Consider the following 23,071-nt stretch of genomic DNA (forward strand, 5'->3'; position numbering starts at 1 on the left):
TCCGGGTCTGTTCTCAGCCCGGTACACAGCCGATTGAGACCACATGTTTCCCCTTGCCAAAGCCTCTCTCACCAATGCTGTCTCTGCCTCTCCAGAGCTCTGAGATAGCTCTTGGTCCCTGCGGGCAGCTGTGGGTGTGCTCTCACCAGCCGGCGCTCTGATCGCTACCTTTCCCCCTGAGCTCAGTCCTTGCCTAATCTTCCTGTCCCAAAGCCTGGCTGAATTCTGCCTCACTTAAGTTCTTTCCCTCTGGCCCACCTGAGTCACTGCGGAATGGAAAACTCCAGGCAATCTTAGTTTAGAATCAACAGATAATACAATTGCTGGGTGTGGAATCTATCATCCTAAGTTCATCAACTATTCTATGTTAGAAATCTCCTGGTGGTGGATCCTGGTGAATTCTGCCACCAGATTTATTAATCCCCGGCCTACATCTTGTTTGCTTTGTTCCTCCTCTCAGTCCAAAACGCCTGATCCTTTCTCCCCTCTTGGACCCGGAAGGCCCGCCTCCTCCTTGCTCAGTGGTTGGCTTCTTGTCATCTTTATTACCCAGTCAATCAATTAGGGAAAAATTCCTCTACACCTCTAGAAGCTGAGGCAGGGGGATTGCAAGTTTTTAAAATTACTATGTGCACAAATGGAAAGTAACATTATAGTCTTCCCTGAAAGTCCCATCTAAGCATGCCCTTGACCAGAACTCCAGCATTCTGGAGGGAGGGGCCTTGGTTAAGGGCCAGTTCTTTCTTCCCTATGGCCTCTGTCTCCTTACCATCTTGTGGCATAAAGATGCAAATCACATCACTGTTTCCTTAAAAGACACTGAGGTTTCCTCACCAGCGTTGGTTTAGTTCTGTGTTCCTAGCCTCAGAGTTCTAATCTAAGGTACAAGATTCCAGGTCTTCAAATCATTCCTGAGTTTCCATAAACATCAGAACTGAACAGTGGTAAGGTTGGTTAGCTGACTTGTTTGTAATCCCTTAACTCGTGAACAGTGGGGCAAGGTACAGGATACTTGTATTATCCAACCTCATGTTGAAAACTGTTGTTTCTACAATGAGTGCTGTAATGTTCCAGTGACAGGAGTATTGACACCTATCTTCACCATGTGAGAGGAGAACTGAGAAGAGCTTCATCACTGACCTAAGCCTGGCATGCGCCTCTAGTGAACTCTAGAGAACTGAGACGAGAGAATTGTGAGTTTGAGAGCAGCCCAAAGCACTTTTTGTTTGTTTTGTGAGACAGGGTCTCATGTACTTCCAAGAAGACTCAAATTCACTATGAGTCTTGAGGTGGCCCTGAACTATATAATCCCTTTTCCTGTTTACTGAGTTCTGGGCTTACAGGTATATGCCACCCATGCCCACTTAGCATAAAGTCCATAAAGTAGTTGAACTTTGCATGTGATTTCATAGCATAGACGACTCTGTAGTGTTGCTTTGCCACTTGATAAGATCAGCCCTTCAGGACCTGTAAGGACTGCTAGTGTGGAAATTGGGTATGGCCTGTTGCATTGTTATATGCTTACTTTAGCCTTCTTGTTACATATGAAGCCACTGTTAATTGGTCCTTGACTGTATTAGCCTTCCTATAAACATGTAGATTTTGGCATTTCTTTTGGCAAGCTTTGGAAGATTTGCAGGTGAATTAGCAAGATGTGTGTGGGGAGAGAGACAGAAATGGACCTTCCTTGTAAGTGTTTGACTGTGGTGCTGACAGAAGGAGATGCCGCCATTTCCATTTTTCTTTATTGATTTTCATTGTATTTACTTACTATGTATATGGGTGTTTTGCCTGCATGTCTGTCTGGGCACATGTGCTTATCTGGAGTCCATGAGTCACTGGGAGCTTGAGTTATAGATGGTTGTGACCCTCTACCATGTGGGTACTAGGGATTAAGTCTGGGTCCTCCGGCTGAGGTCTCTCTCCAGCCCCCTGAGCTCTTGCCTTTGCCTTCAGTACTTTGGCCTGTCTTTTCTCCTTTCCCTTGGATAGCATTGCTTACACATTCATTCAGGTCTTACATCTGTGGGACCTCAAATTGTCTCCTAGGCAAAGGTAGTTATGCCTTGTTTTCTTTTTTGTTACTTGTTCAGAATTGGAGTTATTTGTGCTAAGTATCTGCATTCCTGACTCTGCTTGTACAACAGACTCTCTTGGTATGTAGCACTGAGCCTGACTCTGCAGATACATTGTAATTACCGACTTAATAAAGTGAAGCTGTGTGGGGAAATGCTTAATTATGTATTTATTTTTGTTTTGTTTTGTTTTTTGTTTTTTGTTTTTTGTTTTTTGTTTTTTTTTTTTTGATACCCTTTGAGGAAGGTTCTCACTATATAGCCCAAGCTAGCCTGGAATTTGTTATGTAGCTCAGGTTGGCTTAAATTTGTCACAACATTATCCTTTTGCCTCTGTCTCCCAAGAGCTAGGGTTATGTTGTGGTTTGCCCTTGAGTAATCTGTATTTTGATGCTAATTCCACTGCCCCAAGGACAGCTACCTAGTCTGTACTCAGGACTCAGGAGACTTCACCAGAATCTTCTCCCCATTGAGTCTGTAAAGTACAGGTGAGGGGCAGGAACAGGATAGAAGGAGGCCTGTCATTGGATGAGAAGGAAGGATGGATGGGAGAGAAATTTGAAGGAAGAGGAGGAGACTGGAATGGAAAGGGGGAAGAAATAGGAGGGAGAGGGAGAGAAGCAGTGGCAGGACAATATGGCAGGTGACATTAAGATTCCACGCTGTGGGGGTTGGGGATAGCGCAAGGCCCTGGGTTCCGTCCCCAGCTCTGAAAAAAAAAAGAAAAAAGAACTGCTGTGAGCAGTAAAGCAGTCAATAAGATTCCATGCTGTGCCTTTACAGGTTGTTATGAATGTTTTTAAGGGATGGATGTGTATTGGATTTTGTATGTTTAGGTGGGCAATTATATCTTATCAATTGGGCCAAAGGTTATTGTGTTGTGGGTTCTTTCATGTAGCGATTTAAGTGTAAGAAAGTGTGCGGTGGCTGGTCTGGGCCACCACAGAGTTGGGATGTGTGTTTCTGGCATGGAAACCTGCCTTAGGAACTAGATAGGTAGAGAGATTGCTGCCAGGCCCAGAGAGAGGCCTTTGGCAGTGTAATTGGGATGGAGCAAAGCCGATGAGACACTTTGCTGACTGAGACTTAAGATATCTAGCAGACATCTTGGAGCACTGTGGTGCTGAACCCACAGTGGGTTCAGCTATGGCCAGCGAGGTAAAAGACAGCCATACTTTTTTATTTTTTATATTTTTACAACAGCAGGGTTACTATGATCCACCATGCCTGGCACTAGTTTTCTTTCTGCAAATCTTTGCTCATTCTGAGAGAGAACAACTAAAGTGCGCCTTTGCCATAACCACTGGGTTATGTGGGTACATGTGTTAGACCATCCTGCCGAGTAGTTCACTCATCTCTTTTATTTCACAGCTAACAAAACTGGCTGTCATTTCTAGCCCTGGTTTTGTAGATGACGCTGCAGTGACTTGAAGTTGATGCTCTTTCTCAGTGTTGAATGGAGAATGCCAGCAGCTTTATCCCCGTGAAAACTTCTCAAATGGCCATTGAGTGATGCTTTAAATGTACAATGGCCTCTGGATTCATGTGTTTGAACACTTGGCCCTAGCTGGTGGCACTCTGTCAAGGTTGTGAGACCTTTAGGAGGTGGGGCCTCCTTGGAGGAATTGGATTTCTGCTTTTTATGTGAGCAGGCTTGTGCTTCCACAGCTGCTGGCTTCTGCTCCTCTGCCATCAGTCACCTGCCTCCATCAAACAAGGAGCCAAAGTAAACCTCTTCTAAGTCACTTGTCCAACATTTTGTCATTTTTTGTCATGGTGATGCTAAGAGGTAACTAGCCCAGCATGCTAGCTAACACTGACTCCTCTTTCCCCATAAGCAGTGATGCTTGCTTGCCTGGTAGGAAATAACCTTGAAGGGTTTGAGGATAATATTTCAGTGTAGCATAACTTTACAGCTTTTAAAAGCTAGACTTGGGCTTAACTAACAGTTTTGACGCCATTTAATTGTATTTGTGAACTTGATATCAAATTTTTGTTTCTGTAAGATGAGGTCAGTGAAGTGGATGATGTATTGTCATTACTGTTATTGCTACTGTTGAGGTTACTATTACTAACATATGCTACTGGGGATCGAACCGAGGGCCTCATGCATGCTAGGCAAGCATGCTGCCACTGAGCTACATCCTCAGCTCACCGCAATACTATTTTTATGAATAGTATTCATCAGCAGTAGGTATCCTGCTAATTATAATGATGTTCCTTCCCCAGCTGCTCCTTCTTTCCTTCCTTCCTTCTTTCTTGCATTTATTTATGCATTTATAACATGTAGCACAGGCTGGTTCTGAGCTGGTGACCTTCCTGCCTCCTCTTTTTGAGTGCTAAGACTACAGGCATGTGCTGTCACACCTGGCTTGAGCAATGATGTATTCTTAGTAAAAAAATTCGTGTGTCCTTAGGAACATTCTTGGTACTACAACCTGTTTCTGAACTTGTGTTTCCTGCTCCTCTCTGATAATAGTAAGTGAGTTGTAGACAGCTGTAGTAATGGTGCCTGTATCTATCTAGAAAGCACTCCCCTTTGGAATCTGTGCCACATGCCATGACCCAGCAGTATTTCATTTAAGAGCCGAGTCTCATTGAAAGCAATGCTGTTCAAACTGGCAGGGCTGATCAAATGGTTTTGCAGTGTTCCAAGTTTCTTCAAGAATAACCAGAGATAGAGTGGGGAGGAGCCATTGAAAGAGAATCTGTGTTATCCTTTTTTCTGCAGTCACGCTTTGCCCCTCTGGAGAGAGGCTGATGTGTGTGTAGAAATGTCCTACTGATGTCTCAAACAAATATAGCTCCGGTGGCCCGAATGAGAATGCCAGAGCCATAATCTCCAAATTACTGCTTTCTTTTATAAGGTGCCTTTGGTCATGGTGTTTTGTCATAGCAATAGAGGAGTAATTAAGAGAATAGCTGAAAGGAATGAATTATGGTTTAAAGTATTTTGGGGGAATTAGAATCTGTTCAGTATTTTCAAAACAGTGTTGTAGGACTGGTGAGATAGCTCAGTGGATAAACGAGTTTAATCTCAGAACCACATGGTGGAAGGAGAGAACCCATTCCTCGAAAATGTCCTCTGACCTCCACTAGTGAGCTGGGGGATGTATTTCCCCAGTAGTAATAGTCAAGTTAAACCTCCCAGTTTTATTAAATGCTGCATGGTGGTGCACACCTGTAATCCCAGCACTCTGCAGACTGAGCAGAGGACCAGAAGTTTGAGCCCACCCTCAGATAAGAGTTTGGGACCAGCCTAGACTGTAGGAAACCCTGTCTCAAAGAACCAGAAAGGGGAAAAATTCATTTGGCAGAGTTGAATATGGATTTCAAGATAAATTGCTTAACGTCAAGTTGGTCACATTCTGCTTCTAGGGAATTCTAAACTTTGCTGTTTGAAACTGCAACATCATTAGTGGCTATTTAGGTCTGCAATTGAGCAAATGTGAGAAACGTGAGGAAGTCACCCAGAAACCGTTGCCTAGGTTACAGTTAACCCATGATTCCTGCTGTACTCAGAACCTTTACAGCTCAGGATGAGTGCTGAGATGGCTCGAGCACAATTAAGTACTTTGTCACCCAAGTGTGAGTTGGGGTGTGGGCACATGGGAAGATGGAGAAGAGGATCCCTGGGGCTTGCTGGCCAGCCACCCAGGCACATACCTCCAGTGAGAGACCCTGTCTCAAAAAAAAAAAAAAAAAAAAAAGATGGACAGTGATTGAGGATGGTGTCTGATGCCAGCCACTGGCCCAGAACTCTTAAGCTTCCTTTTCCTTCTCTAGAAGTGCTGGGATTACATTATGGGTGTGCACCACCATGCCTGGCTGTCAGTCAGTGATCATGTGGACAGCCCTTTTCTGTTCATATGCTGTATTACATTTAACTTTTTGCTTTTGGTGCTAGGTGTCAGACCCAGGCTTACTGAGGTTCGGTAGGTTTGCTATGGGACTGTATCCCCCGCCGACTCTTAGCGCACTGAGTGACAGTCCTTCTGACCTACACTCTTCTTGGTATTGGGTAAGAGTGCATATTAAGATGATAGTCTGTCTCTGGTCTCCACTCCATAGCCAAGCCTCTAAAATACTTGATGAAAAATCTGCTAATACAAATCTGTGATGGATTGCTTCCCGCTTGCTACCTTCAGGAGTCTCCGTCTTTGTCTTTACATAGTTTGGTGTAGGTTTCTGCTTAGAGTTATCTGGAATTTCCAAAATATTTGTGTTGGTCAGCTTGGTGGTGTCCCACTCATCCATTAGCCCTCATTCACTTTTTTTGGACAGTTTTTTCTTTCATTTTTGAGAATTATAATGTAATTAAGTATATTTATAAGATAATTATAATAATTCTTCCTTCCCTTTCCTCCCTCTAAACCTTTCCATGTACCACCTGCTCTTTACTCTTTCAAATTCATGGCCTCTTTTTTTCATTAATTGTTACATATGTGTGTGTGTGTGTGTGTGTGTGTGTGTGTGTATAATCTTTCTAAACATAACCTGTTGAGCCTGTGTAATGTTACTTGTGTGTATGTTTTCTGGTATTGAATAAGCAGTTGGTGCGCTCTTCCCTGTGGAAGACTATTTCTCCCACTCTCAGTGCTTGTACTTCTTTGTGTGGTGTTGAGAGCTCATGAGCTTTCCTCCATTCACTTTGTCTTGTCTGTTGTTCTTCAGCTCAGGTGGCTGACTGAGATTTTATGGATGTAGTTTGAGACGCCAGATTTCATTTCAGCCTTGTGGAGCAAGCTATGCAAGGTGGTACAATGGTACAAGCCTGTAATCCCAGTATTCTGAAGGCTGAGTTAGGATTGTGAAATTCATCTTAATGTTTAATAAGGTTGAAAATTTGCAGTTTAGGGCTTGACAGAAGAAGGCTTGGTGGTTAGGAGTGCAGGCTGTTCTTGTAGGGACCTGAGTTTCATCTCATCTCATCTCACCTCTCCTCTCCTCTCCTCTCCTCTCCTCTCCTCTCCTCTCCTCTCCTCTCCTCTCCTCTCCTCTCTTCTTCTCCCTTCCCCTCCCCTCCTCTTCCCTCCCCTCCCCCCTTTCTCTTTATTATTCATTAATCTTTTTTACAGTGAAGTTGTTATTCCACCTCCCAGTCTGCCCTCTGACTCTCATCCCATACCTTCTGTCCCCCTCTCTAAGAGGATGTCCCTACCACCACCACCAGACCTCCTCACTCCCTGGGGTCTCAAGTCTCTAGAGGGTTAGGCACCTCTTCTCTCACTGAGGCCAGACCAGGCAGTCCTCTGCTGGTGTATCCTGCCTGGTTGGTGGCTCATTGTCTGAGAGATCTAGGTTGTCCAGTTCAGTTGAAACTGCTGGTCTTTGGGATTGCCTGCCTACTCAGTTTCCCCCAGCTTTCTCCTAATTCAACCACAGGGATCCCTACCTTCTGTCAAATGGTTGGGTGTAGTATCTGCATCTGACTCTTTCAGCTGCTTGTTGGACCTCTCAGGGCACTCATGCTAGGCTTTTGTCTACGGTAAGTACACCATAGCATCAGTTAATAGTGTCAGGTCTTGGAGCCTCCCCTTGAGCTGGATCCCAATGTGGGCTGAAACTGAACCTCCTTTCCCTTAGACACGTCTCCATTTTTGTCTCTGCAGTTCTTTCAGATAGAAACAATTCAGTTGGTAGAGCATGACTCTTAATCCCAGGGTCTTGGGTTCGTGCCCCTCATTTGGCTCCATCTGTTGTGCAAAATAAAACAAAGGCTTCATCCTACCCTAGCATCGGCTACTCTCTGGTCTCAGTAGTCTCACGGCTTCCATGGTTAGCCCCATGCATTGAATGCACATATCTTGGCTCTCTTGTGGATTCTGTTCACATTCTCATCTATCTGCCCCCGTGGTTAGCAGTCAAAAATCCCTGTAACCTGGTAAAATCAAAACTCTAGAGGTTTGTAATTTATCAGATTTTTACCAGTAAATTCTCACCCCACAAAATGTCTACACAATGAACACAGAGCCAATTTGATATTGATATAAACTGCCCACCTAGATAAGACAAATTATCCTGTAATTATCCATCCCTTATAAGATATCCATAGCTACCTGTGGCTATTTAATGCCACACAGAATCTGGATTGTCTTTTCCTCCATCTTCCTTCCTACCTTTCCTTCCCTCCTATCTCTCTTCCCTCTCAGAACCTCTCAGCCCGCCCTCCTTTTCCACTGTCTAATCACAGGCTCTATCTAGCCTTGTCTTTCACCTGCTGACAGACAGCCATCTACAGTCAGAGCTTTGCTGGTGGGATGGCAACCCCATCCCTCCACTTGATGTCCTGTCTTTCTACTGGAGGTGGACTCTACACTTCCCCCCCCCCCCCCACTCTAGGGCGTTTTATCTAAGGTCCCTCTCTTTGAGTCCTGAGAATCTCTCACCTCCTAGGTCTCTGGTACATTCTAGAGGGTTCACCCACCTCCTAACTCCTAAGAATGTTTCCATTTTTTCTGTTGGCCCTCAGGACATCAGTCCTGTTTCTCCCCCTCCCTCCATACCTGGTCATGGTCCTCCTTTCCCCTTCTTGTCCTCTATCCCACCCAGGTCCCTCCCTCCCAACTTCTCCCCTCCCGACCCCCTTTGATTGCTCTTCTTCTTCACAAGTGGAACTGGAGCATCCTCACTTGGGCCCTTTGGCTTGTTAACCTTCTTGAGTTCTGTGGATTGTATCCTGGTATTCTGTACTTTCAAAGCTAACACCCACTTATTAGTGAGTACATACTATGGATGTCCTTTTGAGTCTGAGTTACTTTACTCAGGATGACATTTTCTAGTTCCATCCATTTGTCTGCAAAACTCAGGATGTCCTTGTTCTTAATAGCTGAGTAGTATTCCGTTGTGTAAATGAACCACATTTTCTGTATTCATTCTTCTGTTGTAGGACATCTGGGCTGTTTCCAGCTTCTGGCTGTCACAAATAAGGCCGCTATGAACATAGTGGACCACATGCCCCTGTGGCATGGCAGGGCATCTTTTGGGTATAGCTTTTGGCCCAAGAGTGGTATAGCTGGGTTTTCAGGTAGGTCTATTTCCAATTTTCTGAGGAACCTGAGTTTGATTTCTAGCACAATCATTGGACAACTCACAGCTACTTGTGACTCTAGCTCCCAGAGACCAGACACCTCTATCCTCAGAGGACATTGGTGTTCACATGCACATGCCCCTACACACCCCTACATAGACACACACTTAAAAAGATAGTTTCAGAGAAAAGAGTTGCAGTATATTCTGAAGCCTTTCCATGAAGCTTTTTGTCGTGTCTTTTAGACTAAAGGACTCACGTTGCATAGTCTGCTGATTTCTATCACTGGGTGCCTCTAATAACTACCCGGTAAAGCTCTAATAGATACCTAGAAGGTAACTTGGGATTTTGACTTTTTTCTTTTTCCTTTCCATAATACATTTTACCCGATCTTGAGACAGGCCCTCATTATGCAGTCGTGGCTGGCCTAGCCCTCACTCTATAGGCTAAGCTAGCCTTGAACTTAGTGATCTATTTGCATCTGCCTCCCCAGCACTAAGACTAAAGTGATGTGTCACTACACCAGGCTGCTTTTTTTTTTTTTTTTTTTTTTTTTTTTAATATAGGCTGTTACTCTGTAGTTCTGTAGTCCAGAATGGTCTGGAAGTCACAACTTTTCTTTTGCTTTAGTCTCCCAAGGGCTGCAATTACATGCTTACTATAGCTCTTTAACTTATTTCTTTAGGGTGTCAGTTTAATTTTGATGGCTTATCAAGGAGGTTGCTTGTTGGGTTGGTTAAATAGCAAAATGAATTTACACACAGAGCAAACTGAAAATTGTAGGCCTATTCCAGTGCTGTTAGTGACGGGTATAGTGCACACAGGAAGCATTGCGAGCTCTTTAGAAGTAAATGTTCTTCAGGAATACAGGTTAGCAGAATGAGAGTGTCATGCTCCTAATTGAAATTGGGGCTGGAGAACATTATAATCCTCAGGAGTTGTCTTTGAAAAGGAGATTGTTGCTGAGTGGCTCCCCTGGAACACGCAGGCAAGGACAGTTAGTTGTTTCTAGTGAGTTAAGATTGGAATACAATTAGGTTTTTCATTAGTAGTTCTCATGTATCATTATATAGAAAGTTGTAGAGAATTTTGGTCTGATATGTTCAATTTGCATATGTGACTAGTGTTTCTAGTCAAAAGATTTGTCTTAGAATCCATACAGTTATTTGTGATGACTTGTACATATTTAAAAACTTAACCACTACTGATTTTGAAAAATAAACTTTGCAGCCACTATCTGGACAAGGCTTGCCTCTCAAGAGCTGCTCATCAGAGGCAGAATATTAGAGTGGCTTATGGGAATATTGCAGCTACGAAGAGTTAGAGACCATACTGCCCAAGTGTAGGTTTGCCTAACAGACGAAAGGAATGTACCTTATTAAATTAAGTACTGTTTTAAAGGGTGGCTGCTAAGAAACAAAGATGCTTAATCTCTGCTGGCCTTTGAGACTAAGAAGAGAAAACGAAGCCAGAGGAAAGGGAGCAGTAGGCATTTGAAGCAATGAGGCAGGATCTGGTATAGGAACTTAGCAATTATAGAAAGAGATCACATGTCCATTCTGTGAGAGGTCGTTACAGTTGTTTATATCTATATGGGATCAAAAGTGGACATCAATCAAGCTGGACTGAGGTTTAGAACTGTAGATTCATTTTCAAGTAGCACAATCAGGATGCTATGTGGCAGTTGTCTTTGAGGGTTGTTGTTGTTTTTGGAAACAGCAGAGAGATCTACCTGCCTCTGCCTCCAAATGCAAAGATTAAAGGCATTAACTGTCCTTTTAAAGCTCTTCATATAGATGATACATGAGAACAACAGTCTTTACATATTTATGTAGTGCCCCGTGGTGTACAATACATGTACAGTCATACATTGCGTTAACATTTTAGTCAAGGTAAACACCTTGGGATGTAACGCACAGCCACAGGTGTGCTCAGACACGAGCTCCACCACCAAACAGCACTGGAGCCCCTGCTATTTGTTTTCATGGTGAAAACATTTAAAACACTTTGTTGGGGTTGGGGATTTAGCTCAGTGGTAGAGCGCTTGCTTAGCAACCACAAGGCCCTGGGTTCGGTCCCCAGCTCTGAAAAAAAAAAAAAAGAAAAAAAAAACACTTTGTTGTAGCTTTATGAAATGGGCAATTTGTATTATTTTCTATAGTTGTCCAATAGGTTTAAATTATCTTTAGGGGATGTTAAAGTCACCACTTTAGAAAGGATTTTATTGGATACTCATTGTTCTATATCACTACTACCTCCTTTGCATAGACTATTTTAATAGTTCTTGGGCAGTACTTTTATATTTGTTTTGTAGTTTCTCTCTTCTCTCTGTTTACTAAATGAGTGAATGATTAAGTGCTTGCATACTGGGAGAGGCAGAGTAGCTGAATGGTTTTATAAAACCACAGAGGAAAGAGCGCAGTAGGTGCATGGCACAGTTACTGTACATGCTGCCAAAGGCACAGAAGAAGTGAGGCTAGGAGTAGCTGCACACTGGGTGCCCGTGATGGAGTGTCTGTGGCTTGTCCTACTTTACTCTTACCTGCCTGTCTGTACACCTAGGAAACATCATTTTCATCTACACAGACACTCTAGATATAAAAAGCCTCACACGGTGGTTGAAGTCAGTTGATTTGAATAGGTAGGTATAAAACCAGCTATATATCAGTGTATGACGATTTTGTTTGTACAGGGGTCCTGTCTGCAGCATGCATGGAAGGCTCTTTGTCTCTGCCAGGGACAAAGTAGTTCCAAGATTGTTTTTGAGTCTGCTATTGCCAATTTTGCTGGTTTTGAAAAAAAAATCTTGCATTGTTAGGATTTTGCAACAAGTTTGATTTTTTTTTTTCTTCAGGGAAACATGTTTCTGAATTTGGTGGATCTGGTGTGATGGCCCATGTGGGGAATTTGGATCATTTAGAAAAAGAATGCCTCAGCGCAGCACAGCTGCCTATATGTGTAGGGATGGAAAGTCTCATTTTACAGTTCCACACATTCTTCCTTCACTTTGCTATTTCTGAAGAGAGTTCTCACTCAAAAGGCCGTGGGAATTTTGAGGGACTTTGTGATTTGATCGTAAGATTTAATTGCTAAGATGAATCCCATAACTTGTACTTTTCAGCTAATGTGCAGTAGGGAGGAAGTGTGTCTCCAGTTGGGAGTGAATCCAATGGGTGTGTGTGTGTTGTGCTCGAGTGCTCTGAAAAGAGGAGACAGTGACTCTCGTGATCTTTAGGATGGTACTAGACTGGGCAACTGTGGATGAGTTTTCTCACCATTCTGAAGACAGCATCCTAACAGTGGCATCTGCCCTAGTGTGTGTGTGTGTGTGTGTGTGTGTGTGTGTGTGTGTGTGTGTGTGTGTGTCGGCAGCTGCTGTATAGAGAAGCATGTTGCGTTGATATATGCATATCCCAACAAAGAGGAGCTTGGTCTTGAAATAATGCACGCATACACTTTCCTTTCTGGCTTGTAAGTTACAATGGAAACATTGAAGTAAATTGCAAATCAGTTCCTATTGCTGCAAACAACAAACCAGGCAGTTTTAAAGTCAAAGGTTTTTCTTTCTACAAAAATTATAAAGCATGCTTTCTCCTATTACAAGACATAAGTTAGTGTCTGTTGGAATATTGAAGAAATTTTCAATCTGGTTTGTATTCATGCATCTATTTCTGAAGTAACTGTCAATTCTTATGATTGAGTGATCATGGAATTTTCTCTGCCTCTAATGTAAAAGGTGTTGTGACAAAGCTATTTGTGTTCTAAGACCAGACACAGTTCGTAGAAGAAGTTGTAAAGTGTTTTTTGACTGCCCCTGTTTTAAAAGCCATTCAGGGTTTAGGATGTCTTGTCTTCAGTAGGGATACTGTGAGTTTCTGGTTACAGATCTCAGAAGGGAAGCCGAGCAGGGCAGGTAGCAGGGTCCCAGGTCTCGGCCACTACCATGATTTTGCCAGTATTAGCAGCAGGGATGGCAGGGGTGTGAGCTTGGTCTGCCAGGCAGGTCTAAAAGTCCAGCAGTGAATGCTTCGGGAGAGAAAACTCTTCCCTCAAGTGTTACGACTCAGTAAAACAGCCACTCTCAGACGAAACAACTTTGTTCCATGTGGACAGGGACATTATAAACATTGAGGAGTAGCATGGGATCCAGGGGTAGATGCTTCCCAGTGGCTCAGCTTGAGATGCTGGTGATGCTGCAGTAGCATGGGGAAGCAGGTCAGGTGTTTCCCTATGTGACTAATTGTCATGGTCCTCTCAGTAAGATGTGCTTATGTGTTCCAGAGGAGGCGAGTTTGGCTGGGAGCTGGCCCTGTGCCTACTGTACTCAATTTGGAGTTTCATGGGCTTTGGGCTCACACAACCTTACCTCTTCTGTCCAGTGGCACGGTTTACTTGCCCCCAGGGATGTAGCTCTGAAAAGAACAGTTGCTTAGCTTGACCAAAAGCCTAGGTTGGATTTCTAGTACATCAAAAAAATTAATAATGCTATCTTTGGAAATTATTTTTAGTGTATAGAAAAATCGCGCAGTTAAGAAGCATTTTGGAGAACACTCATATGCCGTTCAGGAGGATCAAGCTCTTATCAGCATTTTATTTTACTCATTTGGTTGTGTGATGTTCTGTATGGCTATCCATGCATACCCTATGAACCAAAGTCACAAGATAGAATCCCTGAAACTTGGTTAAGTAAAATGTATCTGGAGCAAAATAAGAGAAAGTGAAGCAGGGCCTCTTGTTAGTGCACATGCCATGCTAGCTGGCCTGCTAGCTTCTGACTGTTGTGTTTCTGTCTTGCACCTCACTGTAGGAGCACTGGGCTTACAGCCATAGGCTACTGTGTCCAGCTTTATGTATGTCCTGAAGAATCCACTCTTAGGTCTGCTTGCAGGGCAAAGACTTTACCCACTGAGAGGTGTCTCCAGCTGGGGCAGTTTACTATTTAGCTGTTGTAGATTATTGGTAGCGATGGCAAGATATTATTGTCAGTACATTTCAGTAATTTGCTTGAGTAATACTGGTGAAGAAAGACATGAATGATCCCTTAAGAAGGTTCAGGTACACCCTAGAACACCACTGCTCTCTACACCGTTGTGTTTTCTTATGGAAGCGTTACTGATGATCACAATTTTAAATATTTAGTCAGGAGAGTAAGCTTGCCTGTCCCCTCCCCTTCTACTCTCCTTGCATTCTCCTCTCTTCATTTGTTACATATTTTTAAAATAAGAAAAAATTTATTAGATTTTTTGATTTGTCTAAATGTTTTGTCTGCACTTATGTGTGTGAACTAACTGAACATGCCTGTGGTTAAAGAAGTTAGAAGGAGGAATTGGATTCCTTCAAGCTGTTACATATTGTTTGGAGCTGCCATGCAGCTTCTGAAAATTGGACCTATGTCTTTTGCAAGTCTTTCTAGCCTCTCCCTCATTAAAAAGAAATCTTTTTTTTTTTCTCCCAGTATGAGCAAAGGTGTTTTGCGTGAATATGTGTCTATGTAATACTTGCATGCACTGCCCATAGGGGCCAGAAGAGGGTGTTAGAGTCTCATGGGAACTGAAACCTGGGTCCTTTGTAAGAGAAGTGCTTTGAACTCTCTATTTACCCTGTTCAATAATTTTATTCTTGTGTATGGGTGTTCTGCCTGCATGTACATCTGTGCACTATGTGTGTGCCTGGTTCCCCTTGAGGCCAGAAGAGGTGTCAGATTTCCCAGAACTGGATTTATAGATGGTTAAGAGCCAACATATAGGTGCAAGGGGTTGGACCCAGGTCTTCTGGAAGCAGCAGCAGTCATTGTTCTTAACTGCTGAACCATCTCTCCAGCCCTACTTATTGATTTTTGGTGGCACTGGAAATTGAATTCAAGGCCTACTGGTATACTATGAGCTGTTTGATCTATCTCAGTCTTTCAGAGTGCTGGAATTCTACATCAATCTCAGGTAGACTCTTCTCCCCTTCTCTCCTTTTCCCTTGTCCCCACTTTCCATCCATCTATGCTGGGGCTATGTACCTAATCTCCCCACTGAGATTAGTTGTTATCTAATTGTTGAGAAGTCCCTGGACACAAGAACATTGACTCACAGTCCATAGGTTGTGAGAAGTGTCCAAGTGTGCGTTCATTTAAAAAGTTTTCTGTGATGCCTGCCCACTGGCCACCATCACAGATGGGCTGTCTTTGAGGACCTCATTCAACAAGAACATGTGCGAGTTCTTTTTGGTGATTGACTTAGCTCATCTGGCATGTATTTAATATTCTACTGTATGTATATCACAATTAGTTTGCCTGTCTTCTCATGTACCTGTGGAATTCATCTACCTCTTAGTATTTTAAACGATGCTGCTGTGAACATGAGCTCACAAAAATCTCTTAGAATCCCTGCTTTTTTTCAGTTCCTTGAGTTAGTATCCAGAAGCAAAATTGCTGGGTCATATGGAATAATAATTCACTTTTGGCAACAGTATTGAAAGGTCTGGGGCTGCAGAAGATTGTGGCTGAAGAAAGCTAGTAACTTGAGACAGTGATAGGAGTAGAGAATGCTTTATTAGCAGAAAAAATGGGGTGTTGGAGGATGGGAGGTCGATGTCTGCCACTATTTCGAGTGTGCCACCAGAACCAGGTGAGCACAATGTAGTTCATTAATGTCCAGTTCTGGAATGTGGGTTGTGAGTTCTTAGCTTAGTCCAGAGCATCTTGTGCTTGTAAATTGAAGAAAACCTGATTAGTCAGTGGCTTGTGTGTGGGTTATGCATCTGGTTTCCATCACTGCTGGGTTTTGCTTTGTATTGACAATTGCCCCCTTTTTTTCATTAAATTTATTTATTCCCTTTACAACCCAATATCAACTCTTCCTCTCCCCCTGCCAGTGCCCCCTCATAAGTCCTCCTCCCATTCCCCCTTCCTTTTCTCTTGAGAAGGGGAAGCCCACCTCTGGGTGTCATCCCCCCTCCCCCTATCAAGTTGCTCAGGCCTAGGCACAGCCTCCCCCACTGAGGCCAGACAAGGCTGTTCATTTAGGGGCAGGTGGGTGGGCAGGCAGGCAAGCAAGGGACAGGCTTAGGGACAATCCCTGCTCCAGTTTGGGGAACCTGTATGAAGTCCAAGCTGCTCATATGCTATATATGTGCTGGGTGGGGGACTTGGGTCCAGCCTGTGCTCGCTCTTTGGTTTGTGATTCAGTCTCTGGGAGTGCCAAGGGTCCAGGTTAGTGGACTCTTGGTTTTCCTGTGGAGTCCCTGTCCTCTTCTGGTCCCTCAGTCCTTCTCCCAACTCTGTAATCCTCCTTGAGCTCCATCTACTGTTTGGGTGTGAGACTCTGCATCTTCCCATTGGCTGCTGGGTGGAGTGGAGCCTCTCAGAGGACAGGTACTGCTAGGTTCCTGTCTGCAAGCATATGGAATATTATTAATAGGGCCAGGGATTGGTTCTTGGCAGTGGGATGGGTCTCACTTTGGGGCACTCATTGGTTGGCCATTTTCTCAGTCTCTGCTCTGTGATCCTGCACATCTTTTGGAAGGCTTTGTGGGTGGGTTGTTGTTCTTCTCCTTTCACCGGGAGGCCTGCCTGGCTACAAGAAGTTGCCACTTCAGGTTCATATCTGTTCCCCACTGGTAGGGGTCTCAGCTAGAGTCACCCCCCTTAGGCCCTCTGGGGCTTCTCCCCACCCCAGGTCTCTGACAAGTCCTAAGGATTGCCCCTACCACCCAGCTGATCTCCCTTTTCTCTCCCCTGCTCTCCCTGTCATCCCCTCCTTTGGTCCCCTCCCCATTCCCCCTTCTACTGATTTCCCTTTTCCCTTTTCCATCAATTTCCAGTGTCTTATTTTGTTTCCCCATCTTAAAAAGAGTCAAATATTCTCCCTTGTCCCCTCCTTGTTCTTGGGCTTCTTTGGGTCTGTTGATTATAGCGGGGTTATCCTGCTATGGCTAACTATCCTTTATGGCTAATGTCTGCTTATAAGTGAGTACATACTATACTATGTATGTCCTTCTGGGTCTATGTTACCTCACTCAGGATGACATTTTCTAGTTCCATCCATTTGCCTGCAAACTCCATGATGTTTTGTTTTTAATAGCTAAGTAGTATTCTATTGTGTATACCACATTTTCTGTATTTCTTTTTCAGTTGAGAGACATTTAATTTAGTATGTTTCCAGTTTCTGACTACTACAAATAAAGCTGCTATGAACATAGTTGAGCAAGTGTCCTTGTGGTATTCTAGCATATGTTTTGGGTATATGCCCAGGAATGGTATAGCTGGGTCTTGAGGTAGAACTATTTCCAATCTACCGAGAACCCACCGATTGATTTCCAGAGTGATTGCACAAGTTTGCACTTCCACCAGCTGTGGAGGAGTGCTTCCCTTGCTCTGTAACCTCACCAGCATGTGCTGTCCTTTGAGTGTTTGATCTTAGCCATTCTGATAGATGTAAGGTTGAATCTCAAAGGTGTTTTGATCTGCATTTCCCTGATGACTAAGGACTTTGAATATTTCTTTAAGTGCTTCATGGCCATTCCAGATTCCACTGTTGAGAATTCTCTGTTTAGCTCTGTACCTCATTTATAAATTGGGTTTTTTGGATTGTTGGTGTCTAGCTTCCTGAGTTCTTTATATATTTTAGTTATTAGCCCTCTGTCAGATGTAGGGTTAGTGAAGATCTTTTCCCAATCTGTAGGCTGTCGCTTTGTCCTAATAATAGTGTCCTTTGACTTACAGAGGATTTTCAGTTTCATGAGGTCCCATTGACAATTGCCTCTTAATTGTGACTGTCAGTGTGGCCAGGAAGTGGCTAGTAAAAGGGGAATGTGTCAGTGCTTTCTGTTGTCTATCTTGCTGGGGACCAAACCCAGTCTTCTACAGAACTGGGCAAATGCTCATTATTAAGTGACTTCTAGCTCTTGGTCCTTCCTACTTCATTAAAATATCACTGAAGTATCAATTTACTTACCATAAAACTCACCAATTTCAGATGTGCAAATTAGTTATTTCAACACATGGTCTGAGTTGCATAGTTGTGGATAGACATATAGCTCTAACTCTTTCTTTCCCCATAAGACCCTTTATGGATATTTTGTAAAAGATGAAATCATAATATATGTGGTCTTTTGTGTTTGGCTTTGGTTTTCCTTTTAGACAGGATTTCACTGTGTAGACTAGGTGTAGACTAGGTGGTGTTAAACTTATGATCTTACTGCCTCAGTTTCCTGAGTGCTGGGATTACAGGCTGCTTGTACCATTTATCAGTGCAATTCAGGTAGTTCTACAGTTAGTCATTAAGAGAAGGATATGGGGAGAAAATAGTATGGTCATAAATTGAAGGAAAAAAAAGGATAGAAAAATAAAAATAAAACCCTCCCCATCCACCTTTAATTCAGGCAATAGCTTTAGCTTTACAGAAAAAGAATGTCAGTTTAACCCACAGGTCCAGGTGTTGACAGGCATATACCTCCTTGATTGACTCTGGCTCCTGTGAGAACCTTCTGGCTGTTGGCCTCACAGTAGGGTGAGCATTTTTAAGAGAAAGTGATCACATTGCAAGACTCAGGGTCAGGCTTAGCATGCAGCGCTGGTCTCTGAGAACTAGCTCTGGTAGGCATGGGAGTGACTAGTCTTTTCTCAGGTAGTGCTCCTGATAAACCAGCATGTCTTCTAGACCCCACATTGTAGTGCCACTATGGGGTCAAACTTTGAACATGAATTCTAGGGACACGAGCTGCATCCTGACTGTAGCATGTCAGAGATCCATTGTTGGCTTTTGAAGAGCCCCACACTGTTTCTGCTAGCAGCTGTGTAACACAGTCTCCTGCCCTCTGTACACAGCAAAGGTTTCAGCTTCTTTGCAACCTTCCTTTCTGTTTTTCAGACAGGATCCACCTGTGTAGTTCAGTCTTTGGCCTTACATTTGTGATTCTACTGCCTTAGCTTCCAAGTCAAGATGGGATTACAGGTGTATTTACATCCAGCCTAGAAACACTTCTTTTCTGAATTTTAAACTTTATTTTCTTAGTAGCTGTCTTAATGTTTTACAACACTATCTTTGTTTTAAAATGTGTTTCCCTAATGACTAGTGATGTAAAACATCTTTTCATGGGCTTATGTGTGTGTCGCACATCATGCTATCATTTTGATAGCACTAGGTTTTGTTGTTTGTGAGATAGTGGATCATTTTGTAGCTCTGGCTGCTTTCTGCATAGATCAGGCTAGCCTTGAACTCAAAGAGATCCTACTGCCTCTGCCTCTCAAGTGCTGGGGTTAAAGGCGTATGCCACCATGGCCCAACTAGCACTAGATTTTTTTTTTAATGTGTAATTTGTATGGACTGAATGTAGAGTTCTATGACTGTAATTCCAGCTTTTGGGAGGTAGAGAGAGGCAGGAGTATTTGCATAAGTTTAGGGTCAGCTGGAACTATTTAGTGAGACTATTTCAAGCAAACATATATTATGTGAAAATTCCGAGAGTGATGTTGTATATATTCGAAAGTAATGATTTCAGTTACTTAAATTTTTACTTTCTAGATCAAACAGAACACTGCTGAACTGACAGGAAACCAAAACAAAACAAAAAAAACTTTCTGAGTTCTGCACAGGAAATGAATTTGTAAAGTTGGAGTCCGTGTTGCTGAGAACTTAAAAGTATAGAATGCTGGTGTGGGTGACATAAAGTCACAGTACACAATAAACCAGTGTTGGGGCCTCACAGGAAAAAAAAAATCTTACTTGCTTGAGTTGTCTCTTGAGAGTAGTCCTGTTGTTTAACCAGCACCATGTTGACCAGTTCGGAAGTTCAACTGAGAAAGCTTCTAGTCGGTAAAGTGTCTAGGATAGAAACACATCCATTTAGCATTGACCGTGGTTCAGAGGATATGGTGTGGAATGTGAGACTCCTGAGTAATATGACAGTGTATAGAAGCTGTAAAAGATTAGAATAATAACCCAGTGGGTAAATCAGGTGCTTTGTGGAGTGATTTGGTAGCCATTAAATACTGAACACTGACAAAGGGTAGCAATAATTCTGACTGATGTGTTAACAAAGTTACTAATTTGTAAGATTTCTTTGGAATGTGGGAGATGAATCAAGACAATTTGAAACCATTCTAAATTTTTAATCTTTGATACATTGTAATATTACAACACAAATCTACTGTTTATTCAGAAATACACAATAATGGGAAAAAATGAGGACCCAGATGTTTATTTTTCTCTGTATGATGTTTAGCATGCCGTTTCTAATTAGGAAAGGGTAGATTTAAAAGCAGTGAGATATAATGGTTATTGGTCGTCCAGTTGAAAATAGAAACTTTCTGAAAGTACATAATCAAATTCCAAAGAGAGGAGTATTAAGTATTCCATTTATTTATGTGTTGAGTGTTTGCATGCATGTGTATGCGTACCATGACATGCATGTGTGTGTTCAGATGACTCACAAAAAACTCTGCTTTCTCTCAAGCTTGTTGGTAAGCGCCTATACCCGCTGAGCTGTCTTGCTGGCCCCGGATAAGCATTTTGAATGTAAAATATTAATAAAACTATTGTAAAGCATCTAATTTTAGTCTTAACACAGATACTAAAATTAAGCCAAAAAGGGAACAAATTGATTGATTCATAAAATGAAGTTCTAAATTAAAGTGCATTTTATTAGTTCTATTAGAGACAAACTGAAATAATCTACTCTTCAGTATTTTTTCTCAGAACTGTTTGTTTCAGCATTAAGTTTTAACATTTATTGCCAAAGCAGTTTAGCTACCGAAGAAAAAACTATAAAGTTTTCCTCTTGACTTCTCATTTCTTTGTGAAAATGTGTGGAGAAGTGAGAATTTGTAAATTTTCATGTCATACTGTAAAAACTCTTCTGCATTTAAAAGATTTCTTTTATGCGTGTGGGTATTTTGCCAGCAAGAATGTATCTCTACCATATGCATATAGCGCTCACACGCACCAAAAGAGGGCGTCAAATCCTTGGGACCGAATGACGTTACAGACGGTTATGAGCTGCCCTGTGGGTTCTGGGAATCAAACTTGGGCCGCCTGGAAGAGCAGGCAGTGCTCTTAGGCGCTGAGCTGTTTCCCCAGCTGCCCCTCACACTTTCTTTTTTTTTTTTTCTTTTTCTTTTTTTTTTTTGAGCTGGGGACCGAACCCAGGGCCTTGCGCTTGCTAGGCAAGTGCTCTACCGCTGAGCTAAATCCCCAACCCCCACAATTTCTATTTATATATAGACCTATTTGGCCTAGAGATGGCTGTTGAGAATAGGCTGACCTTGAACTCACAGACACATGCCTGTGACACAAAGGTATATATATTACTGTGTTTGGCAAAAGTTTCCCTTTTCAATTTAGGAACATCTATAAGAAATACCAGTACATTTCCAAAATGCCCTTCTTTTGAGACGGGGTGTTGCCCAGGCCAGGCAGCTCTTAAACCTGTGGCTGTTCTGCCTTAGCACTCCTCCTTCTGGGATTACAGATGTGAGATGTACTGTCTGCCTCAAAATAATATATTTTTTTATTCACTTATTAGTAGTGTGTGTGTGTGTGTGTGTGTGTGTGTGTGTGTGTATGTATGTATGTATGTATGTATGTATGTATGTATGTGTGTAGTATGCTTACCAAAGTGCATATGTGGAGGTCAGAGAAGAACTTTGGGGAGTCATTCCTCACCTTTCACCTTTATGTGGGTTCTGAGATTGGACCTCAGGTTTCCAGGCCCATTTAGCAAGTGCTTCCCTGGTTCCAAAATACCCTTTTAAAAATCAGATGTTTCCATTTTAAAAATAGATACAAATGCAATATTGATAACTAGAAGATTATATAATGTTATGATTCTTTATTATTAATTAATCTAATTTAAAATGTTTTATTTTGTTTAGTCTGGTCAATTCAGTGAAGATATGATACCCACCGTGGGCTTCAACATGAGGAAAGTAACTAAAGGTAACGTCACAATAAAGGTATGTTGGATTCTTATACTTTACATGTATGTTGTATGCATTCATATGTATGTGTCTATATGTATATATGCATGCATGCATGTGTGTTATGTATTGTCCTTTTTATAATTGATTTAAATTGTAATCAGAAAAATTTCTGTTTTCTCTGCTTTTACCTGCTACTTACAATTGCCAGTAATGGATGACATGTTTTGAAAGACTGTAGATCAGTTATTGATGTTTTCTGATAGGTTAAAGTGTTTAAGAGATTAACTGTAGAAGCCCTTAAAAGTCAACTTACCATATGGGTTAGTAGAAGTAACATATCTTGAGAGTTCCAGAAAATAACAGTCCCATGTTCTGCCTGAGTAATGTTTTATATTGAAAGTTGGTAATTACTTACATTAATTTTAGCTCAGTATATTTCTGGTAGTAGATATTGTAACTCAGTTTTTTCTTCATTATTAAGCTTAAAGTGGAAACCAAAATAGGTGTAAAAAGTATAGCTCATTTTTAGTATAATTTCTTTTTAGTTCCTGTTAGGGGATTTAACTTTTTCTTGTAGCTCTTACTTTCATTCTGTAATTCTACGAGTTTAGGCCTCTAGCCTGAACCAGAGACCATTTTACCCAGTTCTTGTTGACAGATGTGCTTGCTAAGTTCTCTGTGGCTCTTTTGACAACAGTCTTCATGAGTTTTATGTAACCATATATAGCACAGTGCCTAATAGAGCAGGCCGAACAGTGATATTTTTATGGGAAATTCTAAGGGAAGGAATGTTGACTCTGGTACTTACAGAGCAATTCAAAATGATGCGCTTCACCTTTAGTAGACAAGCTGCTGTTTTGTTTTGACATCCACATCTGGACGTTGTGTGGTTTTGTAGATGTTAAGCTTGTTATCCTAAAGTTGTGTGGATCCATGATTAGGCCTGTATTGGCTAATAGTGATTAAGCATCACTTTATCATATTTGTCCAAGCAGGTCTTTGTGATTTCCTCATCAATGACTATGATGTATCTTTATTAAGAACTGCCTTGTTTTCATC

The 23,071-nt window shown here is 42.2% G+C and overlaps 1 protein-coding gene across 4 annotated transcripts in view; it reads left to right on the forward strand.

Moving 5' to 3' along the window:
- The window catches only part of Arl8b (ARF like GTPase 8B), a 43,989-nt gene that overhangs the window by 11,088 nt on the left and 9,830 nt on the right, over positions 1 to 23,071 (forward strand). For 2 of the 4 annotated variants that reach the window (NM_001024332.1, XM_087658869.1), the window contains exon 2: positions 21,965 to 22,045. In NM_001024332.1, the coding sequence (NP_001019503.1) occupies positions 21,965 to 22,045 (81 nt within the window). Of the gene's footprint in view, positions 1 to 891; positions 950 to 1,074; positions 1,194 to 21,964; positions 22,046 to 23,071 lie in introns of those variants that run through there. The other 2 variants (XM_087658870.1, XM_087658871.1) reach the window with 2 other exon arrangements.

This window comes from Rattus norvegicus, chromosome 4, assembly GCF_021556685.1.
Source record: "Rattus norvegicus strain SHRSP/BbbUtx chromosome 4, alternate assembly SHRSP_T2T, whole genome shotgun sequence".
In the NCBI taxonomy this organism is placed as follows: Eukaryota; Metazoa; Chordata; class Mammalia; order Rodentia; family Muridae; genus Rattus; species Rattus norvegicus.